This window comes from Schistocerca americana, chromosome 6, assembly GCF_021461395.2.
Source record: "Schistocerca americana isolate TAMUIC-IGC-003095 chromosome 6, iqSchAmer2.1, whole genome shotgun sequence".
Classification (NCBI taxonomy): domain Eukaryota; kingdom Metazoa; phylum Arthropoda; class Insecta; order Orthoptera; family Acrididae; genus Schistocerca; species Schistocerca americana.
In genome coordinates, this window is record NC_060124.1 from 58,348,233 (window position 1) to 58,371,217 (window position 22,985).

The following is a 22,985-nucleotide window of genomic DNA, read 5'->3' on the forward strand; positions in this document are numbered from 1 at the left end:
TCTTGTACTTTTACATCTACATCTATTTACATCTGCATCGATACTCTGCAAATCACATTTAAGTGCCTGGCAGAGGGTTTATCGAACCACCTTCACAATTCTTTATTATTCCAATGTCGTATAGCGCGCGGAAAGAATGAACACTTCCATCTTTCCGCACGTGCTCTGATTTCCCTTATTTTATCGTGGTGATCGTTTCTCTCTATGTAGGTCGGTGTCAACAAAATATTTTCGCATTCGGAGGAGAAAGCTGGTGATTGGAATTTCGTGAGAAGATTCCGTCGCAACGAAAAACGCCTTTCTTTTAATTATGTCCAGTCCAAATCCTGGATCATTTCTGTGACACTCTCTCCCATATTTCGCGATGATACAAAACGTGCTGCCCTTCTTTGAACTTTTGCGAGCCGTCCAGTGTGGCCGAGCGGATCTCGGCGCTTCAGTCTGGAACCGCGTGACAGCTGTCGTCGCAGTTTCGAATCCTGCCGCGGGCATGGATGTATCTGATGTCCTTAGGTTAGTTAGGTTTAAGTTGAAATGTTGAAATGTGCGTGAAATCTTATGGGACTTGGCTGCTAAGGTCATCAGTCCCTAAGCTTACACACTACTTAACCTAAATTATCCTAAGGACAAATACACAAACACTCATGCCCGAGGGAGGACTCGAACCTCCGCCAGGATCAGCCGCACAGTCCATGACTGCAGCGCCTAGACCGCTCGGCTAATCCCGCGCGGCTAGGTTTAAGTAGTTATATGTTCTAGGGGACTGATGACTTCAGATGTTAATTCCCATAGCGCTCAGAGTCATTTGAACCATTTCAACTTTTTCGATGTACTCCGTCAGTTCTATATGGTAAGCAGTATTCTAAAAGCGGACGGACAAGCGTAGTGTAGGCAGTCTCCTTAGTAGATCTGTTACATTTTCTAAGTGTCCTGCCAATAAAACGCAGTCTTTGGTTAGCCTTTCCCACAACGTTTCCTATGTGTTCCTTCCAATTTAAGTTGTTCGTAATTGTTATACCAAAGTATTTAGTTGAATTTATGGCTTTTAGATTAGACTGATTTATCCTGCAACCGATGTGTAACGAATTCCTTTTATTTTCAAATAACTTCCGGGAATTCAGCCAGATAACACTTTCAGCGACCACCGATATTTCGGCTGGAGGACACCCCGTTTGCCGGTCGCTGAAAGTGTTATCTTGCTGAATTCCCGGAAGTTATTTGAAAGTTGTATACACCAGGAGAAACTCAGGTCTCACACTGAATTCCTTTCAGCACTCATGTGGATGACCTGACACTTTTCGTTATTTAGTGTCAACTGCCAATTTTCGCACCATTCAGATATCATTTCTAAATCGTTTTGGAATTCGTTTTGATCTTCTGATGACTTTATTAGTCGATAAACGACAGCGTCATCTGCAAACAACCTACGTCGGTTGCTCAGATTGTCTCTCAAATAGATATATAGATAAGGAACAGCAAAGGGCCTATAGCACTACCTTGGGGAACGCTAGAAATCACTTCTGTTTTACCCGATGACTTTCCGTCAGTTACTACGAACTGTGACCTCTCTGACAGGAAATCACAAATCCAGTCAGAAAACTGAGACGATATTCTATAAGCATGCAATTTCAGTACAAGTCGCTTGTGTTGTTAGTGTCAGAAGACTTCCGGAAATCCAAAAAGTCGGAATAGATCTGACATCCTTGTCAATAGCACTCAACACTTCATGTGAATAAAGAGCTAGTTGTGTTTCACAGGAATGTTTTCTAAACGCGCGTTGACTTAGTTTTTTCTAACGCCAAAACGATTCCTACTTTCTGTTTAGCCCTCGTATTAGCATGTTTAAGTCTCTGATGGCTTGTGGACAAAGAGACACCATGCTCGAAGTCATCAGAGTGACATCGTGCTCAGTTTTTTGTGCTACGAGAGGCTATTTGTGTGTGTTCTTGTTTACTGCTGTGTGCTGCTGCAGCAGTGTGGCGTGTACCTGGAGTGTGGGTTAATAGAGTCATGTTGCTTGCAGGATGCCTTTGTTCGTCGTGGTACGAGTGACATGGCTTTAACCTGCATTGTTGTCTACTGCCCTGATGTCCTTAATAGTGGTGTCTTTGGGTGATGTTTGTGATAAGAATTGAGTTGTCTTAATGTTGAACTATATATTTCACGGGAATGTGTCAGCGTAAGTATGGCGTTTGTTTGCAATGGACGAATTGTTTCCTCGTCTTCCCCGTTTTACTTAATATTAAGTTTGGCTTCCACTTCATTCATTGTGTGTGTATGGAGTAATGTAAGCAAAATTTAATGTTTTTGTGTGGAGGAAGCAGTTCTCAATTGGTTCCCTGAAAGTAATTTGTACCCTGATAGCCCTGAGACTGAGTACAGTCGATAGCATGTAAGTGAGAGTGCCATCATGATGTTGTTGTTGTTGTTGTGGTCTTCAGTCCAGAGACTGGTTTGATGCAGCTCTCCATGTTACTCTCTCCTGTGCAGCTTCTTCATTTCGCAGTACCTACTGCAACCTACATCCTTCTGAATTTGCTTAGTGTACTCATCTCTTCGTCTCCCTCTACGATTTTACCCTCCACGCTGCCCTTGGTGATCCCCTGATGCCTCAGAACATGTCCTGCCAACCGATCCCTTCTTCTAATCAAATTGTGCCACAAATTTCTCTTCTCCCCAATTCTATTCAATATCTCCTCATTAGTTATATAGTCTACCCATCTAATCTTCAGCATTCTTCTGTAGCACCACATTTCGAAAGCTTCTATTCTCTTTTTGTCTTAACTATTTATCGTCCACGTTTCACTTCCATACATGGCTACACTCCACACAAATACTTTCAGAAACGACTTCCTGACACTTAAATCTATACTCGATGTTAACAAATTTCTCTTCTTCAGAAACGCTTTCCTTGCCATAGTTTGTCTACATATTATCTTCTCTACTTCGACCATCATCAGTTATTTTGCTCCCCAAATAGCAAAACTCATTTACTACTTTAAGTATCATTTCCTAATCTAATTCCCTCAGCATCACCCGACATAATTTGACTACATTCCACTGTCCTCGTTTTGCTTTTGTTGATGTTCATCTTACATATTCCTTTCAAGACACTGTCCATTCCGTTCAACTGTTCTTCCAGGTCCTTTGCTATCTCTGACAGAATTACAATGTCATCGGCGAACCTCAAAGTTTTTATTTCTTCTCCATGGATTTTGATTCCTACTCGGAATTTATTTCCTTTACTGCTTGCGCAATATACAGATTGAATAACATCGGGGATATGCTGAAACCTGGGTCACTCCCTTCCCAACCACTGCTCCCCTTTCATGCCCCTCAACTCTTATAACTGCCATCTGTTTTCTGTACAGATTGTAAATAGCCATTCGCTCCCTGCATTTGACCCCTGCCACCTTCAGAATTTGAAAGAGAGTATTCTAGTCAACATTGTCAAGAGCTTTCTCTAAATCTATAAATGCTAGAAACGTAGGTTTGCCTTTCCTTAATCTACCTTCTAAGATAAGTCGTAGGGTCAGTATTGCCTCACGTGTTCCAACATTTTTGCGGAATCCAAACTGATCTTCCCCGAGGTCGGCTTCTACCAGTTTTTCCATTCGTCTGTAAAGAACTGTTGTTAATTTTTTGCAGCCGTGACTTATTAAACTGATAGTTCGGTAATTTTCACGTTTGTCAACACCTGCTTTCTTTGGATTGGAATTATTACATTCTTCTTGAAGTCTGGGGGTAATTCGTCTGTCTCATAGATATTGCTCACCAGATGGTGATTCGAAGTTTAATTTGATGTCATCTGGTGTTTGTTTCGTAGTTACCCGACTGTCTTAAAGTTTTAGTTTATTGTAGCATTAGGGCTATGTGAAGTATTTTTCCAAAGTAATTTCATTCAGCTTTTTAAAATGTGTATTTTAATGAATGGAGTTTTTTGTCAAAAGCATGAAGCACTCAGTAGCAAATGTTTTGAGTTATTCCCAAAATCATAAATTTGTTTAAAGTATTGGCTGAGGTGACAAAATGCAAATGTCGAATCAGTGTGGTCATGATTCATGGTTGTGAAATCGCTCTTGTCACCAAATGTCACGCTCCTACCGTTTCAGAACTCTGGCGGTTTCGCAATTTTTTCCCTTCCGCTTAGCCCGCATCGTAGTATACATCAGTATAAGACCTAGCCAAACTGAATCCTCCAAAATTAGCTCCAATACGGCAATATATTTCTTTAAATACGTTTTCGTCAGATATTTTGACAGTTCACTTTTGACACTTCTTTACTACGATACTGTCAAAATTGAACAAAAATGTCTGACGAAAACGTATTTTCGCGTTTTGCATACCACGACAGAGCATAAAAAGCTTACTATAGATGCAATATGGCTGTCACTTCCATTTACACGTTTACTTGATAACGAGAATAAGCCGAAACAGGCCTGTCGTGTAAAATACGAGTGCTGTTCGGAAAGTACGGTCCGATCGGTCGCGAAATGAAAGCCACAGTGAAAACAAAAGATTTTTTATTCGCATCAGTTAGCCACACCTTCCTGCTACCTCTCTAAATAGTCGTCGCTCCACCTTAGACATTGTCGTGGCGTTTTAGAAACTTTTCAGTACGTTAGTCACAGAAAGCAGCCTCCTGTGCTTTCCGCCAATTCTCTACGCTGGTTTGCCTTTCGTTGTTTGTGCCAAATTGTTGTCTTCGTAGCCACCGGTTCATGTGATCAGAGACGAACCCAATTAAGGTCTGTATTGTGGGTGATCAAACACTTCCCATCGGAAACGCTACAGGAGCGTATTCATTGCCCCTGCGGAATGCGGCTGAGAATTATCTTGACGAAAGAAACACATAGTATTTATGTTATGTGAGTTGCATAGATCGAGGCGAAATCTCTCCTTAGGCTCCCATACTACATTTCCAAGCGTTCACTGTGCCCTCAGAACTGGAAAGAGCGACGTGACGCTATTAACGGGCGTACTAGAGACGTCGCCCAATACATCTATGCAGAGCTTCATCAGATTTCCGCAGTGGTTTTCACTTAGCGCCAAATCGTACCTTACTTTCCGAATACGCCTCGTATTTAAAGACACATGTTACCTTACTGCAGCTAGTTTTGTAGCATCAATTTTCATTACGTTTCGCAATTGTTCAGTAGATGCCATCTATGTCCGCAGCTTTCAAGTCATACTCTCTCAAGATTACGCTATTATTATGTCCAGGCAGCACAAGAAGATTTGCACTGCTACATACTAAGTTTCGGTAACCACATCTCAGGACCAACATAATTCTTTGTAAGAATAGTCGATACAAGACACAGTACAGCTTAGTTGGTCATTGGGGCTCAATTCGAAGTGACGCTCATCAATAAAGGCTATTCTACTGCAGTCATTGAGACGCCTCGGACAGCGTCCGGGCTACAAACTGACTTACCCGCCATAGTCCCTACAGTCAGGAGTTGTGGTCTGGAATGCTATTTTCTTTCATAGTAGAACCCCCATGGTCGTCATCCGCGACAACCTTACAGTATAACGGTACGTTGAAAGTGTTCTACGCCCCGTTTTGTTTTCCTAATGCAGAGTCGAAAAAATGGTTCAAATGGCTCTTAGCACTATGGGACTTAACTGCTCAGGTCATTAGTCCCCTAAAACCTAGAACTACTTAAACCTAACTAACCTAAGGACATCACACGCATCCATGCCCGAGGCAGGATTCGAACCTGCGACCGTAGCGGTCGCGCGGTTCGAGACTGTAGAGCCTAGAACCGCTCGGCCACCCCGGCCGGCTTTATAACAAGTCATCCTGGGTTTAAATTTCAGGAAGATAACACCCGACCAGCTTCTGCTGCTTGTTTTCGTGCTTGACAAACTCTGTCTTGGCCAACTGGGCTGTCAGATCTTTCCCCAGTTGAGTATATTTGGAGATATATGGGAAGAGCTCGTAATTCTGACGAACTGGGCAAAATTTGGTACGGAATCTCTTAGGAGGACATCCAACTACTCTATCAGTCAATGCCAAGCGAAATAACTGCTTGCTTAAGGGCCGGAGGTGGACCAACACTTTATTAAGTTGTACTATTTGTGTAGTTGTTTCTCTTGAGTAAACCTTCCTTCTTTTTGAAACTGTAATCAGTTATTTGTCTTCACATGTTCATCGCTTCTACCGATTTCCGTCTCATTGGGATAATTTCTTCGTGGTGACTGTTTCTAATCTTTTTGTCTTATTGTTTATTGCAAACATGAAATAGTTGTGAAATGTACTGCATGCTTCGATATCCAAATGATTAGCATTTCACCCCAACCGCAAAGAGTGGGATTCTCATTCAAGAAAACGTATTTCAATGTTGATTGTTTGTGAGTAGATCGGGTTATACCTCTTGTAAGGAGAAACGCTTACCAGCACGTTGTGTAATTACACAACGAAAGAATCGTCGCCTGTTGAATCTATGGTTTATTGTCCTGCGATATTGTCTCTCGCAGTGGTCAGGTAGCAAGACTGTTGTCTGAAAGCGTAATGTATGGTTCAAGAGCGACATACTCAAAAGAATGAAGAATCTCAGCGGCTCCACAATACTAGATGATGGAGGGCAGATACTGTTCATTCGGTCGTGCACGACGGTACAACCACGTCAAGTACCACGAAGACCCACCATATAATCCGCCTATAGCATCACGATGGGCCTATCCGTGTGTGGAGGCCAAGGGAAACGAATGTTGCCATACTGTGTTCTTCATCGTCATATAGTGAAATGTTCGTGCTTGTAAGACCGTCACTGTGAACGTGATGTGCTAGGACTCGGCAGTGGAGAGTGTTATCTACGTGTCACACTTACGTGCTCAACACAGAAAAGATGTCCAAACTGGTGTAAGCCTTATATTGCCTTAACCAGGCAAATTGCTAATCACAGAAGCTGAAAAGGACTGTATTAAAAGCAAATGAGAGCAGTTCTCATATGCAAAATTAATTAAATTTCCTACCGCACATATACACACTTCCGGAAAAGAAGCTGCACACCAAAAAATAATTAATGTACTGCACTGAAATATGGGGAATATATTTATCCAGGAAACAAATTTAAGTGATTAACGCTGCAAGATCACAGGTTAATGCAAGCACTATTGCAAATGTGAAATGCTGGTACATTAAAAAGCAGTGTAACCGCCTAAATGTTGAAAGCAAGCATGCAGACGTGCATGAATTGTGTTGTACAGGTGCCGCATGTCAGTTTATGTGATCGATGGCTGTTGCACTTGGTCGGTCAATACAGGGTCTGTTAACGCCGTTTATGGAGAAGTGGTGTTGCCGTTCGATGATGTCCGATATGTACTTTTATGGAGACAGATCTGGTGATCGAGCAGAACGATGCAGCATGTCCACACTCTGTAGAATATGTTGTGTTACAGCAGCGGTATGTGGGCAAGCGTTATCCTGTTGGAAAACACCCACCGGAATGCTGTTCAGGAAAGGCAGCAAAACAGGTCGAATCACCAGACTGACGTACAAATTTGCAGTCAGGATACACTGGATAACCAAGAGAGTGCTCCTGCTGTCATACGAAGTCGCTCCCCAGACTATAACTCCAGTTTTAGTTCTATTGTGTTAGCACGCGGACAGGTTGGGTGCTTGCCTTCAGCTGGCCTCGTTCTAATGAATACATGGCCCATCACTGACGCCGAGGCACAACCACCTTTCATCAGGGCCTCCACCCCCTTATGAGCGTTCACTTGACACCACTGAAGTCGCAAATGGTGGTGGTTTGTGGTCAGTGGTGTGCACGGTACAGGGGGTCTGACTCGGGGCTGTCCTTGAGGTAAGCGTTTTATAGCAGTTCTTTGGGTCATTATGGTGCCAACTGCTGCTCGAATTGCTGCTGGAGTGATAAACCGAACACGATGATCTTCCCTCAAATTCAGTGCCATGCGGCTGTGGACAGCCTAGTCTTTTTGCGACCGTACATTCTCCTACCAGTAATCATGTACAGTGACTACATTCCTGTCAAGTATTTCTGTAGTACCTCAGAAGGAACATCCAGTTTCTCGTAGCTTTATTACACGACATCGTTCAGACCTAGTGAGATGCTGATAATGGTGTCTTTGAAGTCTTAAAGGCTTTCTTGTCTAACATCATATCACCACGCCTATTCTCAAAGGTAACTAACGCTCATGACCGTTACAGCACGAATTTAAAACAAATCTAATTTGCATCCTCATAGTGGAGCTGGTAGCGCTACTCTTATGCGAATGGCGCGAAATTTTAACAGGTTTCATCTTTCTGAAGTAGAAACACTCCTATCAACTTTAGTTTACGTCGCACAACTTGTTCTTGGTGTTGCGATTTTTTTTTCTCTCAGTATAGTTCCGTCTATGAGCACATGACTTAGAGCGGAATGCCGTCACAGTAAGAGCACAATTCAATTACGCTGAACAAACCGGTCATATTTTTTATTTAATGTGTCCTGATCTGAACTGTTGTAGGACAAAAATATTCTTTTAAAAACTGAGTTTATTTTCCCTAAATTGCTTTACAATTAAAACGAATGTTTATATGTGGTTGAGAGAAAAATGATTGCTTGCTTGAAGTTCAATGAAAGAGCAATAACCTCTGAAAAGTCTAAGAAATTCTGTTCCACAATGGAATGCATGTTGATGCGTTTAAAAGTACAATAAATGACTGCTAGAGCGAAGCTCACTTGGGATAGACTGTTCTTTCAATAAGCGTTGGAAACCGCTAACTGAACAGAATACAGGGTGATTCAAAAAGAATACCACAACTTTAAAAATGTGTATTTAATGAAAGAAACATAATATAACCTTCTGTTATACATCATTACAAAGAGTATTTATAAAGGTTTTTTTCACTCAAAAACAAGTTCAGAGATGTTCAATATGGGCCCCTCCAGACACTCGAGCAATATCAACCCGATACTCCAACTCGTTCCACACTCTCTGTAGCATATCAGGCGTAACAGTTTGGATAGCTGCTGTTATTTCTCGTTTCAAATCATCAATGGTGGCTGGGAGAGGTGGCCGAAACACCATATCCTTAACATACCCCCATAAGAAAAAATCGCAGGGGGTAAGATCAGGGCTTCTTGGAGGCCAGTGATGAAGTGCTCTGTCACGGGCTGCCTGGCGGCCGATCCATCGCCTCGGGTAGTTGACGTTCAGGTAGTTACGGACAGATAAGTGCCAATGTGGTGGCGCCCCATCCTGCTGAAATATGAATTGTTGTGCTTCTTGTTCGAGCTGAGGGAACAGCCAATTCTCTAACATCTCCAGATATTGTAGTCCAGTTACAGTAGCACCTTCGAAGAAAAAGGGACCAAAAACTTTATTGGCTGAAATGGCACAGAAAACTGTTTATACCAACGTTTAATACACCACCTATCACGAGGTTTAACACCATACTTCGTTCGAAATGCACGCTGAACAACTGTCGTCGATTCACTTCTGCCGAACTCAATAACACAAAAAGCTTTCTGTTGAGCGGTCGCCATCTTAGCATCAACTGACGCTGACGCCTAGTCAACAGCGCCTCAAGCGAACAAATGTACAACTAAATGAAACTTTATAGCTCCCTTAATTCGCCGACAGATAGTGCTTAGCTCTGCCTTTTGTTGTTGCAGAGTTTTAAATTCCTAAAGTTGTGGTATTCTTTTTGAATCACCCTGTATTGCAATGGAACTGCTACTGGCTTTTCGAAATCTGTGCAGCTTGCAAACAAAGGTTAAAACCTGATCCAATATCCAAATAAGTAATGACACTGAAAAGCAACTCAAGTTGCAAAAATTTATCTTGCAAATTGTGATCTGTTGAGAGCAAAAACAGCGCTAGACCTAAAAAAGCTACACTTACGCTATCGATTCAGCGCAAGGCTGCGACCAGGTAGCTCTCAGTCTGTCTGTCTCTCTCTCTCTCTCTCTCTCTCTCGATGTGCCTCCTCGGCCGTGACTCACCTTGACTCCTTCTGCTTCTGTATACTCCCAGAAAACCGCCGCTTGGAGAGGAAGATTCAAAATTTTCGCGACACTGACTATCAAGAATTCCTTTCACCACGCTGAAGCGCAGGGTAGGCTGCCAAAACGTCTCCACTATCGCTTCGAGCATGCAACTGCCCAGGAGTTGGTACACTTTATATGCTCTGACGTCGCTGTGTCAGACATTACGCTACAGCGGCTATGCTGATGATCCTTCTAATTGGCCGATATCATCCGAACAATTACATGCCGGAAATTTCCGACGCACAACACGGCACAATGTTGGCGTCACGTATTTGCAGCTGCCGACAGAAAATGCAGATTCGTCACACCAGAAATGCTATGGTCACTCTGCTATAACTTCCAAGGCTGTGGCATCTCACGGACGACAGAAACTGGGTAGTATGCCAAAACAACACTTTTGCGAGCCAGCAACCTAGCAATGGAGGGCTTGAGCTGTCCCGGTGCTAGGAACAGCATCCTGTTTGCACACTTGAGGGGGGGGGGGGCTGAGGGGGCTGATCGATACAACAAAGGTAGGCGTCCCATCATTCTGCACGTTGGTAGTCGAATGTATCCGAAAAATTTTTGGGCGCAGACCAAAGGCGCCGTAAGGTGACTGAAACCTGATAATCAAGAGAAGCCAGGATTCGGTTACGATTGTGGACGGGGCCGTAATTAGTTACTATTGGTTGCCTTTTACAGTTATACACATTTATTTTTAAAACAGTAACTCCAGACTCAACGAGAAATAAAAATATCACACGTTATTAATGACGGAATAAACAACTGTGTAGATGATAGTGTTTTGACTGCGTTACAGTTTAGGAAATCGCCATCAAATACAGATAATGGTTTTTTTTATATATAAAGAAGCTACTGCGTTCAGGGCTGAAGGCCTTACACGCCAAGAATGGCAATAAATTAAGAATGTTCAAGAACTCGCTGCAGTTACAACCTACAGGTATTGAAATATTAAAAAGTAAGTGGCCACAAACACAGCAGAAGGTATCAGACGCCAGGAATGGCAGTAAATAAGGTTTTAGAAGGATTACTGCTAAAATACAAATATCGAATTACTTGTTTCAAAGCAAATGACCACAATCACGGCTGAAGGCCTTACACGCCAGGAAAGGCAATTTTATAAAAAAAAATAGAAACCTGCTGTAAAACAGCAAATACAAGCGAAGGTTAATTAAAAGAAACAAGCAACTGACCACCAAACTGGTGAAATAACATGATGGTAACCTTGTAACACAACACTTACTCTGCTGGATTTATTCCAGAAGGCGACCGGAACTATTAATTAGACATACATAACCTTTAATGTAGGTATTACAAGGTATGGTAATAAATAATACAATAACAAAACACAAGGACCAGTCACATACTGTGCTCCAGAAATCGACCTTTGAGAAGGTCCGGCAACAAACACTTTCGCGAGCGATGAGATAGACACCCAAGAACTGCATTCACTTCACAAGATGGTAACTCAGACTAGTGGTAGTCTAACGAATGACTGATGATAATCTTGCTGAAGCTACCTGACGCCCGAGAAACCAAATGCAACGATGGAACAACACGCCACAGCCGGAACCGCCAGACTCCAGTAAGCCCCCCAGAATACTCTGCTTAGAGCGCCTGAATCGAGAAAGGAATCACTACCACCAGATTAGAAGAATCACAAACGGCCCACAATCAAGAAAGCTGTCAAAAGTAAACGTCTTACCGGACAGCAGCGGAAAGGCGAGGAACCTTACACTGCAGTTACATACACTAACCACCAGGGCTGCTAACTGGGGCGTTAGCGGCCACCAAGCAAGAAAAATACCGCTGGTTGAACTTAACAAATTGTAACAAGCTGAACGCAATAAATAGTAATAAGAAGTGGAGGAAAGCTAATCAGATCCGCTTTCCCCAAGCACTCCAATCGCTGCTCTTCGCCTCGGCGACACTACGAGCAGCAACACGAACGCAAGTCACTGGAGAATCGCGAAAAATAACAATGGTGGAGATTTCTCTAATTGGATTGAAATGCACTCATCTTAAAGCTTGCTGGATCCGGTTTACGACGAGGTCGTACACCCTCGTGACCACAGCTCTTCCATCCGGCAGTCCATGCGCGCCGCCAGTGGTCACAGCTTGTTATCGCACTGGGCGGACGGGGCACCTCCGGAGTCCCCCACACTCACAGGACACGATAAAACAATGACGTCGCCCCACAGTTCCTACATATCGATAACCGCCGCTGCTACCACTAGCGGACAGGCAACGCTTGCGAAACGAGTGGCGCCGGTCAAGACGAGAAGAAGACAAACAACTGCAACCATGTCAACTAGAGGATACGGTCTGGCGTCCAACAGAGGGCGGAAACCTACAAACAGCACCAACGCGATCCGCGGCATGGCTCAGTGACATCCAAGACGATACCACTTTTTTTGGGGATCATACGAGGTCATCAAGTGGTGCTTTCTCCAGTCACATTTCTGGTTCAGGAAACACCTGGTGGTAAGGTAGTGAGAGCACGTATTAGTCAGCTGAAAGTTGCAGGTAACCAAGCTATTCTGTGACCGGATTGGACTACTGAGCGTATGACCTCAAAAAAAAAAAAAAAAAAAAAAAGGTGGAATCGTCTTGGATGTCACCTTATCGGTGCCTTTACTCTGCGTCCAAAAATTTTTCGAATGTACTCGACTACCAACGTGAAGAATCTGCCCTTGTTGTAAAACAGGACTACACGTTGCCCGTCTGTCCTCACATACGTCGATACTGGAGGTGTTCGACTGTTGCCTCGACCACTGAAAACGTCTAACCATAGGCTTCTGGGAGCTTGTGCTGCCGCCACTCGCCAGCCACTATAGCTGAAGAACTCTGGCACAAGGAAGAAGCCATCATACTATGATGTACTCATATTTGTCATCCAATCTCAGTTCGAATCGATGCGCATCTAGGTTGGGGCCATTGTTGTCGCCAGAGTTGGTGAGAGGCACCCACATGCCTTGCTCATACTGTGGCATCAAGCAGTCAGGCATGCAAGATGAGTGGTCTGCCAAGCGAGTGGATTCATTCTTATTTATCGAGCAACATGAACTCTCGTACTCACAATTAAGTTACAAATTATCCTTCTGTATGAATAATACGCAACGGAAACGCATATCTGACTATCAGTAATTTACAGAACTCTTACTGTTCACTACGCACTGGCAATACCACATTTTCTTTTTGTCTTTTATTTAACGGCTTTTATCAACACGTGGCCACCGCACTGAATATGAATGGCGCACACATTATAAATTCGGGACATCATGACAACATACAATTCGAAGGAAAAGTCCACCAACCTTTTTCTTTTCACTAACTTATTTATTCCGATAAATTCTATAACCCAAAAACACAAATTCTGTAACCTACAACAATAACACATGAGAAATTCCGCCCAGTGGGCATGGCTTAACATTGGTGATTCTCTACCTTATGGTCTCGTAATTATTTACCGCTACAGTGCACTTTATGGATAGGATGGTGGATCTTTTATTATTTCTCACACTTCGACTCTCACAATCATCATCACTAAACTATCCTCCATAGCGAGCAGTACAAAAGGAGCACGCATAACCCACTAATCTTTTGAAACTACCTCGCTACTCTCCCATGCAAACCACACATACCCAAATTACATGACATACACCACACTACAATATGAAATACCACACAGAGAATAGTCACAACATTATCACTTTCAGCTTTCCCACTTCAATTAATATTTATCCCAGTTTCACACGACACTGCCCCACTTCGTAATTCAACTTTCCTACTATGAACTCTGGAGATATATGCACGTCTTCCTGTGCAACGCAAGCCAAGTGGCGTTGCTGGATAGACGGCCGACTCACCTTGTTTCTCTCTCAGAGTGTTGTAGTTTGAATCAAGCGTCACACCGAATCATATCACGCAAAGTAATATTAAGAACATATGCATCACACACGCGAGTCCTCAACTGGTACCATGGACGAGTACTTCTCTTTATCCTTTGTCTCATACACAGATTGAGACTCACACAGTACTCACCACGTGGTAGTACTCGTCTCTAATTTCAAGTCCTGCACACGCCATTCCTTAAATATTTCAACTTATGGTACACACGCTATTTCTTAAATATTTCAACTTATTGTACACACGCTAGTAATTCAGCTTAATTTAAGCACACGGAAGTATTTCAACTTATTGCTACAAGTGGTTTCATTGTGACCGTTGGTCACTTCCGAAGATTACTGCAATACCATTACTATTACCTGCCTGACATTTAATTCTCCCCACAAAAGTTCCTGAAATAGAGAAATTATTATTTCAAACTACTCTTAAATATTCCACATGCATACCATGTCTCCACTCTTTTGTCTTTACGGAGCACAACTAAAACAGGTCTTAACAGCACAAGATCCAGCGGCAGAGTGCTGAAACATGGCCGTTCTTCAGGTTCTCGCGCACCACTGTCGAAGTGGGGGAGCACCTTGCTACCGTATTGGTGAGCCACATTTCAGGCGCTCAAAGCTCAGGTAAATTTCATCTCTTTGGTCCCACCAAAGGTGGCCAAAGGATCGTCTCAAAGATGATCATATATTCACATTCACTATCTGCGGTTAGGAGACGACCATACATTCATTCATTTCACAGATTTCACCAAACTGGATGTAGGGATTTATTTTGTGGGAGAGCACATGTGATCAATTAAATAAATAAATTGTCATTCTTTCCCACACTGGTATCCGGCTTCGCCGTATTAATTGAAATTGAGTTATTTTACAAAAAAATGTGTTTTTCTGACAAAAATAATGAAGTATGTTGTACCTATTTTCAATGTCGGGCGGTACTGTACCCTTTCATTGTAAACTATGTGATCTTAATTTTACACCTTTCATGCGTCCAAAATCACTTAGAAATTTCATCACATATTTCATTACTACACTGTGTATCTGCCATAGCTATAACTTGGTTATTTGATACCCGCTCTGGTCGTGCGACTTTAATGGTCAGAAGTGAACAACTGCATCTATATCCATAATCTGCGATCCCTGTGAAGCGTATGGCAAAGTGTAATTCCCATTGTTCCATTTATTACGGTTTCTTACAGTCACATTTGGAGTACGGGAAGGAAGATTGTTTAACGCCTCTAATTCTGTCTTCGAAATTAATTCGAATACGAACGGCGTTCAGTAAGTAATATAACACTTTTTTTTTTTAAAGAATGTTGGTTTTCTTCAGAATTCCAATACACCATATCATTCCTCCTCCATTTTGGCTACCAGACCTTGTTTTTAAACATGATCTCCGTTCAGTGTGATGGCCTAACGTCACCTTACGTTGAGAGCGTATATACTAGCATGGTACCACTTAACTGGTCGACTTCGGAGGAAATGTCTTACTAAATCAATAACCGCTCCATCATCTACATACTGCTTCTCGCGGAAAGCATACTTCTTTGTTCCAAACAGATGGTAGCGAGATCCGGGCTGTAGGGTAGATGAACAGTCCAATGAAGCTGTGCGAGCTGCTTTCGGGTGCGCAAAGTTGTGTGAGGCCTTGCGTTGCCGTGGAGAAGTCCGTTTGCACTTTTGTGGCAGCCCACCTCTGAATTACTTCTATGTCGTCCTTTAATTCAACCTCGTACGAATTCCAAACACTGGAGTAGTATTGAAGAATAGTTCGCACTACCGTCCTATATGCGGTCTCTTTTCCAGATGAACCAAACTTCTTCCAATTAACCGATATTCTGTATTCATTAGACTGTTGATTCCATTTATCAAATCCTTTAATTCTTACTTACTTTCATTGAGGATAGCGACGTCATCAGTGAATTTTATCATTGATATTCTCTCCTTGAATATTAGTTCTACTCCTGAACTTTTCTTTTATTTCCGTCATTGCTTCTACGATGAATAGCTTGATTAGTAGGGGCGAAAAACTACATCAGCGAATCTTGTCATTGTCATCCTCGCCTTGAATATTAATTCCACTTCTAAAGCTTTCTTTTATTGCCGTCACTTGCTTCTTCGATGAATAGCTTGAGCAGTAGGGGCGAAAGACTGCATCGCTACCTTACGCCCTTTTCAATCCACGCACTTCGTTCTCCGTCTTCTAGTCTTGTTATTCCCCCATGGTTGTTGCACATAATGCGTATTACCCGTCATTCTCTATAGCTAACCCCTATTTCTCTCAGGATTTCCAAGATCTTGCACTGTTTTACATTGTCGGACGCTTTTTCAGGTCGACAAACCCTACGAACGTGTTTTTGATTTTTCTGTAGTTTTGCTTGTATTATCAGCCTCAATGTCCGAACTGCCTCATTGGTTCCTTTACTTTTCCTGAAGCCAAACTGATCGTTATCTAACACATCCTCAGTTTTTCCGTTAATGTGTATATTATTCTTGTCAGTAACTTGGTGCATGAGCTGTTAAGCTTATTGTGGGACAATTCTCACACGTTTCGGCTCTTGCTGTCTCCGTAATTGTGTGGATGATGTTTTTATGAAATTCTGGTGGTATGTCGCAGGTCTCTTAATTCTACACCCCAACGAAAATAACTTTTTTTTGCCTCTTCCCTCACTGACTTTAGAAATTCCGATGAAATATTACCTATCTCTTCCATTTTCAATTTTTTGTCTTCCAAAGACCATATAAATTCTGGATACCGTATTTATTCTATATCGACCCCTGTTTCTTCTTCTGTCACTTAGCAGACATGCATTCCCCGTCATAGAGGCCTTCAGCGTACCCTTTCCACATGTCTGCTCTGCCCTCGGCATTTACATTGGAATTACCACTGCACTTTGAACTTTACAACCTTTGCTTTAAACTTCATCGAAGGTTGTTCGAACTTTTCTATATGCTAATCCAGTCTTCCGAAAATCATTCTTTTTTTTATTCCTTCACATTTTTCATTGAATCATTTCGCCTTAGCCTCCCTACACATCCAGTTTATTTCATTTCTAAGTGGCTTGTGTTTCTGTATTCCTGAATTTCCCTCAATTATTTTGTACTTATTCTTTCATCGATCAACTGAATTATTTTTCCTGTTACCCATTGTTTCTTCACAGTTACCTTCTTTGTACCTATGTTTTTCATTACAACTTCTGAGATTGCCCTTTTTGGAGGTGGCCACTCTTCTTCGACTGCACCGCCTTCCGAGCTATTCCTTACCGCAGTATCTGCAGCCTTAGTGAACTTAAAAGTCTCTTGACTCCTTAGTACTTCCGTATCCCACTTCTTTGCCCTTTGATTGTTTCTGACTGGTCTCTTAAACTTCATCCTCCTCTTCATCATTACTAAATTGTGATCTGTGTTCATATCTGTCCCTGGGTACGCCTTACAAACCAGAACTGATTTAGGAATCGCTGCCTGACCATGATGTAATCTGAAATCTTCCTGTATTTCCCGAACTTTTCCAAGTATACTTTCTCTTCTTGTGATTCTCAAACAGAGTATTCGCAATTATTAGCTAAAATTTATTGCAGAACTCAATTAGCCTTTCTCTTCTCTCATTCCTATTACGAAGCCCACATTTTCCTGTAACCCTTTCTTCCACTCCTTCCCCTACAACCACATTCCAGTCCCAGAAGACTGTTAGATTTTCTTCTCCCTTTACGTACTGAATTGCCCGTTAAATAACCTCACATACTTGCTCCGTCTCTGCATCTTCTGCTTACTGGGTCGGGATGTGTAACAGAGCTATTGTGTTATTGCTCGTTTGCGGTCGATTCTGAGGAGTTCAACACTGTCTGAACGGTACACAGTAACTCACTCTCTGCCCTACCTTCCTATTCATAACGAATCCTACTCCCATTTTCTGCTGCTATTAATAGTACGCTATACTCATTTCACCTAGAAATCCTTGTCTTCTTTCCATTTCACTTCACTGACCCCCACTACACCTAGAATGAGTCTTAGTGTTTCCCTTTTCAGATTTTCTAGCTTCTATGACACGTTCAAATTTCTGATATGTGACGCTCCGGCTCGTAGAACGTTATCATTTCGTCGATTATTCAATCTTTTTCTCATGGTCATCCATCTCTTGGCAGGCAGTCCCCTCCCGTACATCCGAGTAGGGGACTAGTTCGGAATCTTCTGTCAATGGAGAGATCATCATGACACTTTTTCTGTTATAGCCACACGTGCCTTCTGGAGCCTCATGCCGATGATCATTGGTGATTTTTCCGCCTTTTAGAGGCAGTTTCCCAACCCAAGGGCAAGAGTGTGTCCGCTCCTCCATCCTCTTTGACGTAGTTGTTGGCAGAATGAGGGTGACTGATTCTGCCGAAAGTTTTCGTCTGCTTTTATTCATAATTTAAGCAGTGACCGCATTCGAACCCGGGACCGAAGACGCTTTGATTGCTAATAAAAGACGCTACCGCTACTCATCCGGATTAACTTTCATTATTTCATATTTAGAGCTAGCTGCCATTCATCATACCAACTATAATTTTGTTGTAAGTAATTTTGTTTCCTCATAGAATCACTCAACTTTGACACCTACTCATGCGCCACAACATCATCAGCAAACAACTGCAGGTTTCTGTCCACACCGTCCGCCAAATGACTGATGCAAATAGAAAATAGCGGTCCTGTCTCACTTCCCTGGGGAAGCCCTGACGATACTCTGGTCTCTAATGAACACTCACCGTCGAGGATAACATACTGAGTTGCTTTACATAAGAAGGCCACGAGCCACTCACAAATCTGGGAACCTGTTCAATATGATGTACCTTCGTTAGCAATCTGCGATGGCGCGCCGTGTCGAATGCTTTCCAGAAATCTAAAAATTTGGGATCTGTCTGTTACCCTTCATTCATAGTTCGCAGTATATGTGAAAGGGGAAAGCTTAGTTTCGCACGAGCCGGCCGAAGTGGCCGTGCGGTTAAAGGCGCTGCAGTCTGGAACCGCAAGACCGCTGCGGTCGCAGGTTCAAATCCTGCCTCGGGCATGGATGTTTGTGTTGTCCTTAGGTTAGTTAGGTTTAACTAGTTCTAAGTTCTAGGGGACTAATGACCTCAGCAGTTGAGTCCCATAGTGCTCAGAGCCATTTTTTAGTTTCGCACGAGCGATGATTTCTAAAACCGTTCTGACTCGTTGACATAAGCTTCCCGGTCTCAAGAAAATTTATTATATTCGTTCTTCACTTTCAACATTCTGTTATTATATTCGAACTAAGAAATCGTTGTTAGGGACACTGGTGTGTAATTTTACGGGTCCTTTCTTTTGCCCTTCTTATATACATAAGTCACCTCTGATTCTTTCCATTCAGCTCGGTCTTTGCGCTGGGCGACAGATTTATGTTTCCTTTTTCAGTACAATATTGAAGGACAATGAATAAGAGAAAAACAAAGAGTGTAAGTGAATACATTAATTTGGCGGATTAGGCAACGTCACTGTAAAACACGAAAGCTATTAAAATGCCGACGTTTCACTGATTCGCTGCGGTCGTCTTCAGGACGGTTAACTGCTGGATACTGATGAATGTCTCTCCATATACTGTCTATTTCAGTTATCGACGGCTACCCTCGTCACGTATCTGGGCTGTCATTGGACAATTCGAAGAGGGATTGTGATGAAGGGAAATGGCTATATGGTAGGCTGTTGATTATGCTGTCCTGGTGGCTGAATGGAAGGCAGCTCTGGTAGATAGGTAACAGCGTATCGGCAGGCTATTGCCTATGATACTGTAGTAAGTTATTGGTAGGCGACACTCGTTGCTGACTGCTAGGCAATAGCAAATCGGCAGCTTATACCCAGGGGCAACGAAGCTCTGGTAGATAGGAAACAGCGTATCTGCAGGCTATTGCCTATGACACTGTAGTAAGTTATTGGTAGGCGACTCTCGTTGCTGACTGCTAGGCAATAGCAAATCGGCAGCTTATACCCAGGGGGCAACGAAGCGTTAAGGCCGCAGGGCAGTTCACTCGTGGCTGCTGTTGAATCCGAGTCACTGAGCGGGGTGGCGCAGTGGTTAGCACATTGGACTCGCATTCGGGAGGACGACGGTTCAAATGCTCGTCCGGCCTTTCTGATTTAGGTTTACCGTGATTTCTCTAAATTGCTTCAGGAAAATGGGGGGATTGTTCCTTTGAAACGGGCACAGCCGACTTCCTTCCCCATCCTCCCCCTATCCGATGGGAGCGATGACCTCACTGTTTGGTCTCCTCCCCCAGATCAACCAACCAACCAACCAGTCAACCAAATCCGTGCCAAGTAGTGTTATTGGCTAGCGAACACATACGGTCCGTCCGGCTGGAATCGCTGAAAGCTAGACCGCACGTAATTTCTAGCCGTCCTCCCCAATCATGCTGTTAGCGCGTTTGAGTAATTCAATAACCTCTCTTAATTCTCGCTTCTGCATAAACGTCTGCCTGAGCAGTCACGCGAGATCCTAGAAAACTGATAGAAAAACCACCATCGTCATGTTCAGCTGCAGCTCATCTGTTGTGTCCCCATCGTACGTAACGTACACGCTTCAACACGCGTGTGGTAACGGAGCTCCGGTTTGAGCAACATATCTGAAAAATAAATCGTCAGAAAAATAACAAAGAAGTAAGCAAAAAGTAACATTGAAATTGGCAAAAATAACATCGACATTGAGGAAAAATAAAAAAGTCTTCTCCTATATTTATCTAGGGATGGCGATTATCTCTGAAACAACTGCTTTTTGGCTATACCGATTCTTTTCGTCTGCAGTTTAACCTATTAAAATAGCTCAGAATTAACAGTTTCTGAAATAACCAATTATCGGTTTGAAGAGGTTGAAAAATCAGCCAGCCAGTTGCAAATACATTTCGGTTTTTATGGATAGTACTTCAAGTAACAAACGTAGACTTCGAAGAAAGATCAAGAACGTCTAATGGAGGTGAAGGAGTCGGATATCAAGATCGATATGGGGTCGCGGCTGCGGCGGAAATCGGTCTTAGTGTCTCCAGCAAAGATTGTTAAGGTGAAAAAAAATGGTTCTAATGGCTCTGAGCACTATGGGACTTAACATCTGAGGTCATCAGTCCCCTAGAACTTAGAACTACTTAAACCTAACTAACCTAAGAACATTACAAACACCCATGCCCGAGGCAGGATTCGAACCTGCGACCGTAGCAATCGCGCGGTTCCAGAGTGAAGCCCCTAGAACGGCTCGGCCACAGGGGCCGTCGGCTAAGGTGAAGTCGACGTCTACAGCGACAGTGAAGGCAAAAGTTCATAAGTTTATGATTTCTCTGCTTCATCACTTTTGGGTGGTATCAATTTTTCACCCTGGAGCAATTGCAGAAGTAAGGGTTCAGTTATTATCCACAGTTGACAGTATGTCAATAGAAATACAAGTATATCAATCGAATATACCTTCTCTTCCAAGTAACATTGTGAATGTTTTCCACTTACATGATGTCACAAGTTTGTTGTGCTCTTCTCGTTTTTAATTGTTTAAAGCAAAGGTGGTATGTACTTCATTGCTACAGTCCTTCTTAAAATAATTCCAGACTAGGGATGGTAACATTCTGCACTACAGATTATGTCCGAGTACGACATCGAGAAACTTCTATATAGACCAGATGTCGGATAGTATTCCATGCTGCACGTACAGGCATACTATCCGCCAGGCGACGCCACACGGGAATAGGTACATTATCGTGTCTGCAGTGTCGCACTGATACTTACGAAACGTGTTTATTGCTAGTTTCTAACTGCGGGCGTTTTTTGTTAAAACACCTACCGACCGCTTTTCCTAGTTTCTATAATAAAAAATATTTCAGAGCACCGGAAATTTTACGATTAAACATTATTAGTTTTTTTTAAGTGTTAGTTAAAGAAGAAAAACTTTAGCACTACTAGTATGGAAAATTTGTATGAGGGTTTTTTACCTGGTTATTAGTTAAATATGAAAAAATCTCAAAAACTTCCGGGAATTCAGGGAGGTAACACTTTCAGCGACGGCCGATATTTCGGCGGCAGAATACCCCGCCATTTTCAAGTCAAACTGCAGCGGACATGCGTGGTGTTCTCCCGCCGAAATATCGGCGGTCGCTGAAAGTGTTACCTCCCTGAATTCCCGGAAGTTATTTCAAAGTTGTATACGCCAGGAGAAACTCAGGTGTCACATGAAAAAATCTGTTATAACCGAGACCAAGCAGATATAAAAAATAACCTGTTATTCAGTACTAAAATACCGGTATAGGTTTTAATCGGTCGGTTTTTCCCATCACTATATCTGTCTGGCCAGACAGGGATTTTGGATCCGATGCTTTCGAAATTTGCTGTAACTACTGCGTAACCTCGCTTTGGGCAGCGCTAGATCTCGGTACGAACAAGCCACGTGACCTGTGACGGCGTGTCCAGTGGCACAGGAAAGGTTTGCAGGCGGGGTGGAGTAGAGAACGCGGACGGCTGGCTGGGTGACCGAGTTGTGCGGTGCAGTACCGGCCCACCTCAACCCCGGGTCGGGTCAGGAATAGGGCCGTGTATGAGAGGGAAGCCCGCGCTGGCGGTGACAGCGGTGCGGATGGCGGGGTGGCGGGAGCGGCGCGCGGGAGGCGGGGGTGGCGGGAGCGGCGGGGGCGGCCAAGCCGATTAGCGGCGGCGCGGGCGCGGCGAGTCCTAATCCTGCGGGCGGCGGCGCGCCAGCTGAGCAAACGGCGCGGGCTCATTACCTCGCTGTCTTCTTCCGCTGGCCGCGCCGCCGGCGCTGTCTGGGCCGGCAGCCGGAGTGGGAGCGTTTAGTTGACCCCGGTTAGAGCATTACACGACGACCATTTCGTCGCGGTGTTGTTTAGCGACCGTCAGAGTGCCGCGGAAATGCTCACTAAACTGCAATGGGTAACAAGCACAGATCCAGGATTTTCCTCCGGACTCGCGGTGTAGAGAGGCGGGGGAGGGCACATGTCACATTTGCTTACTTTCTCCTCCCTCCAACCCCCTCCCCCCCCCCCTTCCCACGTGCTCATAATGCGATGTACTATCATTCCAGTTTCCAACGTGCCAC

At 43.4% G+C, this 22,985-nt stretch overlaps 1 protein-coding gene across 1 annotated transcript in view; it reads left to right on the top strand.

The window, feature by feature from the left end:
• Positions 1-22,737, top strand: part of LOC124619956 (glycine-rich cell wall structural protein 1-like) — a 55,818-nt gene extending 33,081 nt beyond the window's left edge. Inside the window, exon 3 of the mRNA XM_047146619.1 lies at positions 22,498-22,737. Coding sequence (XP_047002575.1) covers positions 22,498-22,737 — 240 coding nt within the window. The remainder of the gene's footprint in view (positions 1-22,497) is intronic.
• The last annotated feature ends 248 nt before the right edge of the window (positions 22,738-22,985 follow it).